General features: G+C 43.1%; 1 protein-coding gene across 4 annotated transcripts in view; it reads right to left on the bottom strand.

The window, feature by feature from the left end:
* Positions 1 to 12,164, bottom strand: part of LOC103680702 (heat shock transcription factor 2 binding protein) — a 97,790-nt gene that overhangs the window by 46,957 nt on the left and 38,669 nt on the right. For all 4 annotated transcript variants that reach the window (XM_040621856.1, XM_040621858.1, XM_040621857.1 and 1 more), the window contains one exon: positions 11,684 to 11,801. In XM_040621856.1, coding sequence (XP_040477790.1) covers positions 11,684 to 11,801 — 118 coding nt within the window. The remainder of the gene's footprint in view (positions 1 to 11,683; positions 11,802 to 12,164) is intronic.

Raw genomic sequence — 12,164 nt, 5'->3', positions numbered from 1 at the left:
TTGTCTTTCTCTGACCAACCTATTTCACTGAACATAATTCTCTGTAGTTCCACCCGTGACATTGCAAATGCAAGATTTCATTCTTTTAATGGTTGAGTAACATTCCTTTGTGTATACACCAGCTCTTCTTTATCCATTCATCAGTGAATGCATACTTGGGCTGTTTCCATAACTTGGCTATTATAGATAATGCTGCTATAAACATCAGAGTATATATATCCCTTTGAATTAGTGTTTTTGTATTCTTCGAGTAAATACCTAGTAATACAATTGCTGGATCGTAGGTTAGTTCTATTTTCAACTTTTTGAGGAACCTCCATACTGTTCTCCAGAGTGGCTGTACCAGTTTGCAGTCCCACCAACAGTATACGAGGGCTGAGGAACCTGGGTGGCTCAACTGGTTAAGCATCTGCCTTTGGCTCAGGTCATGATCCCGGGGTGCTAGGACTGAGCCCATGTCGAGCTCCCTGCACAGTAGGGAGCCTGTTTGTCCCTCTCCCTCTGCCTCTCCCCCTGCTTTTTCTCTCTCTCATTTTCACTCTCAAATAAATAAAATCTTTAAAAAACAAAACAGTGCACGAGGGTTCCCCTTTCTCCACACCCTCGACAACACCTGTTGTTTCTTGTGTTGTTGATTTTAGCCATTCTCAAAGGTAGGAGGTGATATCACGTTTTGCACTTTCCTGATGATAAGTGATGTTGAGCATCTTTTCACATTTTTGTTGGCATTCTGTAAGTCTTCTTTGGAGAAATGTCTGTTCATGTCTTCTGCCCATTTTTTAAATTAGATTATTTGTTTTTTGGGTGTTGAGTTGTATCTGTTCTTTATATATTCTGGATACTAACCCTTTGTCAGATACGTCACTTGCAAATACCTTCTCCCATTCTGTAGGTTGCCTTTTACTTTTGTTGTTTCCTTTGCTGTGCAGAAGCTTTTTATTTTGATGAAGTCCCAATAATTTATTTTTGCTTTTGTTTCCTTTGCCTCAGGAGACATATCTAGAAAGAAGTGGCTACAGCCAATGTCAAAGAGGTTACTGCCTGTGTTCTCTACTAGGATTTTTATGGCTTGGGGTCTCACATTTAGGTTTTTCATCCATTCTGAATTTCTTTCTGTGTGTGGTGTAAGAAAGTGGTCCAGTTTCATTCTTTTGCATATTGTTGTCCAGTCTTCCCATTTGTTAAAGAGACTCTTTTTTTCCATTGGATATTCTTTCCTGCTGTCGAAGATTAACTGACCATATAGTTATGGATTCACTTCTGGGTTCTTTATCTTGCTCCACTGATCTATGTGTCTGTTTTTGTGCCAGTACCATACTGTCTTGATCATTATAGCTTTGTGATGTAACTTTGAAATCTGGAATTGTGATGGCTTGGCCTGGCTTTGCTTTTTCAAAGTGGCTCTGGCTGTTTGGGGTCTTTTGTGGTTCCAAACAAATTTTAGTACTGTCCGGTTGTTGTTGTATTTTTTTAGGAAATACAGTAATTACAGAATCTGCTTGTTTTAGATCTGTGGCTATGCTCATCAAGTTAGAACTTAAAATTCAGTGTACATAATGCTAACCAAATATCTATAGGTTGATTTAACTAACTAACTACTTTTATCTACTAACTAACTAACTACTAACTAACTAACTAACTACTTTTATCTACTAACTAACATCGAAGGCCCACAAAGAGATATAAAGGGCAAAATAATACCCACATCCCTGGTTAAGAAAGAAAATCTTATCACCATAGTCAAATTCCCTGTGAACAATGACTGAACACAGACATAGACACTTCGGGAGATGGGAGCCAACACCTCCGTCTGTCACAAGACACAGCCACGCACTTCTAGATGCTTTCACAGCACGTGTGCAGAGCCCGACAACTCCATCAGCCATGTCTGTATCAGTGGCGGCATACCGTACGTAATCTTCCACACACGGTGAGATATTTGTCTACGCTGACTTGTACAGTAATAACGCATTGTCACTGACACATCCCAGCATTAACTGATCACAATCTATTTACGTCTTCTGCAGCTGAGAGAGGCTCAGGTAATTTCCTAGCGTATGCTATTACAGACGCAGATGCTACAGCGTTTCTGCACGAGCGTCCTAGTGTTTGTAGCTAAAACGTTTTCTGGAGTACATATGCAAAAGGGGATTACCTGTCCCGGGCATGAGCATATTAACCTCAACAGATGCTTCTCACCTGCCTTCATCTCCCTCCCACCAGCAGAGTGGACAGGTGTAAGCTTTCTCTGGTCTCACATCTCACCAAAGCTCAAAACTGTCAGATGCTGATTTTTTTCCCAATTCTAATTTGCATTACAATTGAACTCAAGAACCTTTTCCATACTTAAGCTTGCCAGTGTTTCCTTTGTGAACTGCCTTATTATCTCTTTTGCCTATGTGTTTCAGATTATTTGCTTTTCTTAATGAAAATGCCAAATACACATATTTTTTTTTAATGCACATAGAATGATCAAACTAGGTAGCTTGAAATCCTAAAAATACCCTTCAGAAGAATCAAGGTTATATTCAAACCACCACCTACCAATTTATAACTTAGTATTAGACCAATTCACTGGATGTTAAACATTTTGTGGTTGAAAGCTCTACCGCGTGAAAAATAATAATATATAGTAGTTCCCAGACCCCAAATGTTAGGCAGAAACATTTTAGAAGCTTGGTTGATCTTTGTTAATATCTGGAAATGCTGCCAACTCTAAGGAATTTGAACATAATCTAAGATTTGTCCTCAAAAAGTACTTCTTTCTTCAAAATATTTAACTCTTAACCAACATCCTAGAAATATAACTGTCCTTAATAATAACTTTCCTACTACCTAGAATTAATAAAGCTTTGATTGGAAATGACTCAGAAAACCCAATCATGTTTGGAGATATGTTTTCAATTGGTATTAAGCTGTTCCTTATGTGAAGGTTTCAGGCCACCCAAATGCATGGCAACACTTTCTGTGACTTTTAACAACAAACGAGAAATAACCATAACCCAGAAAGCGAACGTCTGTATCTCATTTGCTCATTTAGCATCATTTACTGAGCACCTTCTGTGTATCAGGCCTTGGGAAAACAGAGCTGAAGCACAGTCTGTGCTGCCATCCAGAAGTTTACAGTGAGTGGAAGAGAGAAAGGAAAGCACTCATTGAATGCATTGTGGGGTGCACTTTTAGAGTTCCCTCTCCAAGCTTAGTGTCCTCAGGGTAGTTCTAAGGCACTGCCACAAAGACATTTTGTGGAAATGCTTCTAGAATCATCTATATAAAATACAGTCTGAGGGGCGCCTGGGTGCCTCAGTCGTTAAGCGTCTGCCTTCGGCTCAGGGCGTGATCCTGGTGTTCCGGGATCGAGCCCCACATCAGGCTCCTCCGCTAGGAGCCTGCTTCTTCCTCTCCCACTCCCCTGCTTGAGTTCCCTCTCTCGCTGGCTGTCTCTCTGTCAAATAAATAAATAAAATCTTTTAAAATAAATAAATAAATAAATAATAAAAAAAATAAGATACAGTCTGAGTTCTGACTATCCCAGACAAGTTCTCTCTTCTTTGGAAACTGGGATTCTGTGGGAAAAATCAGCCTGCTGGTCCTTATGATGGTGAATCATCATTCAAGGAGGCTCAGCTCTGCAAATATAGTTACAACCACTCAGAGCTACATCTGTTCGAAGATGTAATAATGCTAGTTTGGTTATAAAGTATGAACTGGTTTTCCTGCAGAGCCTGGGAAATTTTATGTGCAGGACTTCTCACTTACTAAACCCTGCTGATGACAACTGGGAAGTTGTCAAGTGGAGGCATAAACCAACAAACAACTTCTTCAAGTAGCAGAGCCAAGTACATCCAAACTCCAGCGCATTTCTATAATCTTCCACCCCTATGTGCCTGCAGAGCTGCTGTCTTCTCCAGCGTTCCCTGACCATACCCACCATATACTCCTTGGGTCCTGAACAATGAGATGTGCCGTGTCAATAATGTGTGGTTCGTTCAGAGTAAACACATTCCCTTCACCAAATGTGAATCTCAACCCCACATGTGGGGTCAGTGTTATGCTGAGAACCAGTGGTTTTCAATCAGGAATGTGGATAACCCCCCCACCAAGCAACCTCCAATAGCGCACCCTGCCTGAGGTCCCCTCTCCAGCTGGGAAGCCACCTCAAACCCTGGGCCTCCAGCAAACCCATTCGATGACATCTCCAACAGGACTGACCCTAAGCTGCAGCTAGAACAAGATGCTAAAGGGCCTCTCATGGTCTGTCTGATAGGGTTGGTAAAAACATAATGAAGGATAGGCAATAAGAAACAATTAATGAGAAAATTAAATACAAAAGAAATAATGGGTACTTAGAAAGGCTGGTAGTTAACCTGATTCCTGAAATCCAGATCTCTCACATGAAATGAAAATTTTCTTTGTCCAGCTCTTGAGTGTCAAGGACAAGGGCAACACCAGTGTCATGTTACAGCAGTGGGGAATGATAAGACATAACCAGAAGAGGCTCAGGGTCCACCACACCAGGTTCAGTGCCAGCATGACGCACAGTGGCCCTCTGCAACCCCAAGACCAGGATGCAACCCCAGATGCTGCATGCATGCCTGGGTGACCTGTGGCTAGAGGTGGGGGGTGAGAACAGATGCCAGTCGGGACAGCGGAGCTCCTGACACAGCACGCCCTGACTGCTGGGTGAGAACTAGAAGTGCGTGGAGAGGTGAACAGGGGCTTGCCACCAGCTGGTGGCACTGAATTCCCCACCCTTGGCGGACGGAGCCTGGTCTAGGGCTGGCCCGGGCTGCACGCAGGCACCAGAGAGGCTGTTGTGAATGTGAGAACTGCCCATAGAGGGCGCAGCCCTGGCTTGGAAGCCTGGAGGCCAAGGCTCACGAGGTACACCACCGCCGCAGAGAGCAGTCCAGCCATCCAGCACAAAGCACCTCGAAAGGCCCAGCATCAGCTGGTGCATCTGGCCACCAGATATCGGAAGTTCTAGATTTGGAGAGTCTGAAAACAAGCAGATAAACCAGGGCAAGTGGGAAATTATACAGCCCAAAAGGACAGGATGCTGAAAGAACTCACTGAGGCCGAGTCACAAGAATGTCCCACTTGTCACCCTGTGGGTGTGCGCCACCAAAGAGATGGCCCTGGGTCCCACAGTAGAATCAAGTCTATTACAAGGCCACTGGCACACAGGGACTTCAAGAGGAAGCAAAAGGAACAGGGCACCATGAGCCACCCTTCATTCAGGGGAATGTGTCATGTCGTGTCATGTTATGTCACGGTAAACCCACGGCCCCACCCAAACTCGAGCAGAACTGGCAGATGGGCCCTGATGAAGGTTGTCACGGCACAATTAGGAGGAAAAGGGCTGAGGAGGAGCCAGTAGAGGGGGAGTTTGAAAATGCTGAAGCAAGAAATGACAACTAACTGAGCAAAACCTCAGAGGGTAGCTAATCAAAACCCAAGATGGCAGGACCACTCACCCAAGAACCCCAGAAGGCCACAGATTCCTCTGATACGTGAGAAAAGAAAGTGAGGGTGGGTGGGTATCAATGTAGCAGCTGCGATGAGTAAGCTCACACCCACACCCCCAACTCTCCCTGGACCGCAGGAAGGAAAGCCTCTGCTGGGAGCCCATCTACAGAGAATTGAGGAACAGTTATGTGGCCAAGGTCACAGAGTCTGAAGTCTGATCTAGCCACTGTGAAGACCAAAGTGGAGACTAATGAGGACACAGAGAGGGCTCCTACAGGAGCTTCGGACCAGGAGAGGGTGAAATGGCATGGCTGCACTGGGAACCTTCTTGTCTGGCATCACTGGGCAGCCCTGGCTTCAGGAAAGAAGAAGGCCAATGGCTGGTCCAAGGCTGGAGCATCGGGAAACGGTAGCAAAGGACCTGAGGCTGCCAACAGGCAAAAGAAACCCTGGTATGCTCCGTAACAGGATCCTGGTGAGCTAGACAGAAGGGGAAGCTGGGGAGGGTGGCGGGGTGATCGGGGGAAGAGGAGTAGTGAGGAACAGGAGCTCTCAGCAGGTTTAAGGGAGTGATGAGCAGAGGAGAAGGAACAGAGAGAATATGAACCGAAGTACTGCAGTGGGGTCTGCCATTTCAGAGGCCGAACAAAAGCCAGGGTGTGGCCACAAGACTGGATTATTCACAGTACAGAACACCAACTATCTCTGGAGCTGAGAAAGGCAAGCAACCCTGATACCAGAGTACTGAAAGAATCATCCACGAACATGATCAAGTCATTCAAGCCAGCAGGGAATGGTGACAGAGGAAGCCACACATGACCCCAGTGCTCGGTGAGTGGACAAGGGGAAGCAAGGGTGGACAGGGAGATCACTGGTTGCTTGAATTCTGAAGAAGGAAAAGGTTTTATATGAAGTGGAAGAGAAATGGCTTCTTTTTATGGACTTTAAAAATGAAAGCCAGGGGGTGCCTGGGTGGCTCAGTTGGTGAAGCGTCTGCCTTTGGCTCAGGTCATGATCTCAGGGTCCTGGGATGGAGTCTACATTGGGCTCCTTGCTCAGTGGGGAGTCTACCCCTCCCTCTGCCCCTCCCCCCCAACTCATGCATGCTCTCTCGCTCGCTCTCTCTCTCTCTCTAATAAATAAAATCTTAAAAAAACAAAACCCAAAAACTAGGACTTGCAGTCTCCAGTTCTGCACATTCAGGAGCTGGAGACCACAACTCCATCCTAACAATAAGTAAGATGCTCAACACACTGAAAGTCAATAACTCCTCTTAGACCCCAAGGACAGGGGAGGACACAGGGCAAACTGCTGTGCCCTCCTTACTACCAGGTATAGTTGATTTTTGCACTTAACGCTCCTTGGTGTTCTCTGAGCCTCCTGGGTCTGTGGTTTGGTGTCTGACAATAGTTAAGGGGGTTCTCAGTCATTATTGCTTCAAGTTTGTCTTCTGCTGCTTTCTCTCTCACTTCTCCTCTGCTGTTCCCACTTCACAGAGGTTATACCTTCCGTGTCGTCCCACGGTCCTTGGGCGTTCTGTTCTGGGTTTTCGTCTTTGTTCCCTTTGCATTGCAGTTTTGCAGGGTTTTGTTCATGGTGCACTGGATGTTATACGCAACTAATGAATCATGGAACTTTACATCAAAAACCAGGGATGTACTGTATGGTGACTAACATAATAAAAAAATATTATTATAATAAAAAAATCAACTATACCTGGGCACATCATTTCCAAACTGCAGAAAATCAGAGATAAAGAAAAAAATCCTCAACGAAGCCAAAGGAAAAAAAACCTTACCTACACAGAACCACAGGCAAGAATTACACCAGCTTCTCCTCAGAAGCCACGCGAGCAAGGAGAGAGGAGAGCAAAATATTTCAAGTGTGGAGAGGGGGAAAAAAAAAACAACTTAGAATTCTGCATCCAGTGAAATTATCCTTTAAAAATTAAAGGAGAAGTGGGGCGCCTGGGTGGCGCAGTCGTTAAGCATCTGCCTTTGGCTCAGGGCGTGATCCCAGCGTTCTGGGATCCAGCTCCACATCAGGCTCCTCCGCTAAGAGCCTGCTTCTTCCTCTCCCATTCCCCCTGCCTGTGTTCCCTCTCTCGCTGGCTGTCTCTGTCAAATAAATAAATAAAATCTTTAAAAAATACAATACAATAAAATAAAATAAAAAATAAAAATAAAATAAAAATTAAAGGAGAAGGGCGCCTGGGTGGCTCAGTCAGTTGAGTGTCTGCCTTCAGCTCAGGTCATGATCGCCGGGTCCTGCTTCAGGCTTCCTGCTCAGTGGGGAGCCTGATTCTCCCTCTCCCTGAAGCTGCCCCTGCTTGTTCTCCTTCTCTCTCTGACAAATAAACAAAATCTTTAAAAAAAAAAAAAAAATGAAGGAGAAATGAAAACTTTCTTAGACAAACAAAAATTGGAATTTGTTACCAGTAGACCTGCCTTGCAAGAAATATTAAAAGCTCTTTAGAGAAAACGAACATAAGTCAGAACTCAAATCTACTTAAAAAAAAGAAAGAGGCCTGAAGAGGGAATAAGTGAAAGAAAAGTAAAAACGTGCTTTTCTTATTCTTTCTTGATCTATCAGTGGTTCATTCACAATAGCAGCCACGACGGCAGTCAATGATCACAACTTGCAGGTAATGAAACACGGGGCAGCAGGGACACGAGGCACGGGAGGTCGGACTCAGGGTGACCACGTGACCAGAAGGCACTCCTACCACTTGGGAGCTGACACGGTGTTATTTGAAAGTGGAAGTGGATTAGATGTAAATGGACTGCAAGCTGTAGGGCAACAACAAAAACCAGTGAAAAGTAGTTTAGCTGTTATGCTACGAAAGGAGAGAAAACAGAACGATATAAAATGCTCAATTAAAACCATGCAAAGCAGAAGAAGAGGGGAAGACAAGAACAGGACCAAGACCAAGGGAACAAATAGAGAAGAGTCACAAGTGTGGTCGACATCAGCCCAATGACACCAGTCATCACTGTGACCATCAATGGTCCAAATGCACCTATGGAAAGACTGACCATCAGAGTGGATCAGAGACGCAGCTCGACTGCATACGGTCTACGAGAAACCCACTTTAAATATAAAGACAAATATAAAGACAAATATAGGTTAAAAGGGGGGCACCTGGGTGGCTGAGTCAGTTTAGCGTCTGACTCTTGGTTTCGACTCAGGTCATGATCTCAGGGCTGTGAGACTGAGCCCCACACCGGGCATGGAGCCTGCTTAAGATTCTCTCCCTCCCTCTGCCCCTACCCCTCTCCCGCCCCTAAAAAAATACAGATTAAAAGTAAATGGATGGAGGAAAATATACCATGCTAACGATAACTGAAAGAAAGTAGGAGCAGCTACGTTAATTTCAGACACAGCAGCTTTAGAACAAAGGAAGTTACCAGGGAAAAGAACGGTATTACATAATAACAAGAGGGTCAATCCTCCAAGAAGACATAACAATCCTTAACATACATGCACCTAACAACAAGAGTGTCAGACTATGTGAGGCAAAGGGTGATAGAATTACAAGCAGAGACAGGTGAATCCACTATTACAGCTGAAGATTTTAACATCCCTCAGACCACAGTAGAATACAACTAGAAACCAGTAACAGAAAGGTAACTGGAAAATCCCTAAATACTTGGAGATGAAACAACACACTCCTAAATAACACATGGATCAAAGAAGTCTCAAGAGAAATTTAAAAATATTTTTAACTAAATGAAAATGAAAATACAACTTATCAAAATTTGTGGGATGCAGCAAAAGCAGTGCTCAGAGGGAAATTTATAGTAGGATACATGTTAGAAAAGAAAAAAGATCTAAAATCAATCATCTAGGTTTCCACCCCAGGAAACCACAAAAAAGAACAAATTAAGTCCACAATAAGCAGCAGAAATAAATAAGAATTAAAGCAGAAATCAATGAAATTGAATATAGAAACCAGTAGAGAAAAATCAAGAAAACCAAAAGCTGTTTCTTTGAAAAGAACTTGACAGAGGATACATATTAATAACAGCAGAAATGAAAAAAGGGACGTCACTACAGATCCCATGAAAACTGAAAGAACAATAACCAAATGCTAGGAACAACTCAATGTTCACAAATTGGATAACCTGGGTGAAATGGACCTGTTCCGTGAAAGACACACACTGCCAGACTCACACAATAAGAAACAGATGATCTGTAGAGGCCTTTATCTCTTAAAGAAATTGAGTCAATAATTAATAACTTTCCAAAACAGAAAACATCAGGTCCAGATGGGTTCACTGATGAATTCTACCAAATATTTAAGGAAGAAATCATACCAATGCTCTACAATATCTTTCAGAGGACAGAAGCAGAGAATATTTTCTAACTCATTCTATGAGAACAGCATTACCCAAATACCAAAACCAGATAAAGACAAGAAAACTATAGACCAACACCTTTCATGAACACAGATGCAAGAATCTTCAACAAAATATTAGTGAATTGAATCCAAAAAAGTATAAACAGATACACCACGACCAAGTGGCATTTATCCTAGGTATGCAATGCTGGTTCAATATTCAAATATCAATTAATGTAATCCATCACATCAACAGACTAAAAAGAAAAATCACAAAATCATATCAAAAGATACAGAAAAAGCATTTGACAAAATCCAACATCCATTCATGACAAAAACTCTCAGTCAACTAGGAACAGTTTACTGGACAAACTTGATAAACTAGTTTCTGCTCAGATCATGATTTCAGGTCATGATTTCAGATTTTGAAACCGAGCCCTGCACTGGCTTCCATGCTAGGCATGGAGCCTGCCATGGAGAGGACAAGACGGAAGAGGACAGGACAGGACAGGACAGGAAAGGACGAAAGATAGACAGATTGGGGTGCCTGGGTGGCTCAGCTGGCTAAGCCTCCAACTCTTGGTTTCAGCTCAGGTCATGATCGCAGGGTCATGAGATTGAGCCCTGCATGGTGCTCCAAGCCCAGCTGGGAGTCTGCTTCTTTCCCTCTCCCTCCCCCTGTACTGCTCCCCCTGCTTGCATACATACATGTGCATGCTCTCTCTCTCTCTCTCAAATAAGTAAATCTTTTTTTAAAAAAGGTATATTGGGAAGAAAGAAATAAAACTGTCTTTGTCCACGGACAACAAAATCATCTATGTAGAAAATCTAAAAGAATCAAACAAAAAAACCTCCTAGAACTAAGAAGATTATAGCAAGGTTTCAGGATACCAGGTAACCATACAAAAGTCACTGCTTCCCTATATACCACCAATGTACAAGTAGAATTTGAAATTAAAAATGCAATACCATTCATATTAGCACCCCCTAAAAATTAAATACTCAGGTATATATCTAACAAGATATGTATAAGATCTATATGAGGAAAACTACAAAACTCTGATGAACCAAAGAACTAAATAAATGGAAAACAGAAAGAAAGACATACAAGAAAGGAGAGAAAGGAAAGAAAGGGAAGGGAAGGGAAATAGATAAATAGACTGGGGCCCCTGCGTGGCACCTTTGGTTAAGCATCCAACTCTTGGTTTCAGCTCAGGTAATGATCTCAGGGTCATGAGATCCAGCCCCACATAAGGCTCTGAGCTCAATGAAGAGTCTGCTGGAGTTTCTCTCTCCCTCTGCCTCTGTCTCTCTCTCTCTCTCTCTCAAATAAATAAATAAATCTTAAAAAAAAGAAAAGAAAAGAAAGATTGATTGATTCCACTTTCATGGAGAGGAAAATTCAATATTGTCAAGATGTCAGCTCTTCCCCACTTGACCTGTAGATGCAGTGCAATCCCAGTCAAAATCCCAGCAAGTCATTTTGTGCATATTAGCAAACTGATTCTAAGGTTATAGAGAGAGGCAAAAGGCCCAGAACAGCCAACACAGGACTGAAGAAGAACAAAGTTATAAGACCGACATCACCTGACTCAAGACTCACCATGAAGCTACAGTGATCAACACAGTGTGGCACTGTCACATAGCGTTTGGGACACTGATCGCTCTAGGTGAGAGCATTCTTTTTGTTTCTTATGATGTTTCTAAAATGGGACTGAATAAACAGTGCATCCCTTAATTCTCCAGGCAATGTGTTTCTTCTATTTTTTTAGAACTATTGCCTAATTAACTGTGTTTACTTGAAAAAGAAGCCCAATCAGCAAACTCTAACTAATAAGTACATAACCATGAGCTTTTTAATATCATCCACCGTACACTTTGAGTTTGGTACACTGTCCTGGCTTCAAGTCTCCCAGAAGCTGCAGTATGGTGTCCAACAGCACCCGACTCGAGTTAACCAAGAACTCTCGACCACATGCTATGGCAGCAACATCTGCAACAGGAAGATAAAACAAAGTGTCAAAATCACTGTTACTTCAGAGTCTGGAAAAGCCTGCCCAACACAGAGTATTTTTTGCTATTTTTCTCCTAACAGACCTAATGAAAACACAGAATAGCCCACGAGGTACTACCAGTGTCATCCACAGAGCTGACAGCCCAGAAAGAATAACTACTAAGACACTGAGTCATGTCCTCTGTGATTAGCAGATGCCTCGGTAGTGCACCAGAGCACGGAATCTAAATATGTCTGCAACCTGACCACGGCGTGTTCCAGAATCCTGGATCAAACAGCTATGGCTGTCAGGGTTCAAACAGAAGGTGGATGCGTATTACTTTATCTGGCACCGAAGACACT

This window comes from Ursus maritimus, unplaced genomic scaffold, assembly GCF_017311325.1.
Source record: "Ursus maritimus isolate PB19 unplaced genomic scaffold, ASM1731132v1 scaffold_4, whole genome shotgun sequence".
Taxonomy (NCBI): Eukaryota; Metazoa; Chordata; class Mammalia; order Carnivora; family Ursidae; genus Ursus; species Ursus maritimus.
The sequence above is the reverse complement of the archived record's forward strand: the minus strand, read 5'-3'. Positions and strand labels throughout refer to the sequence as shown.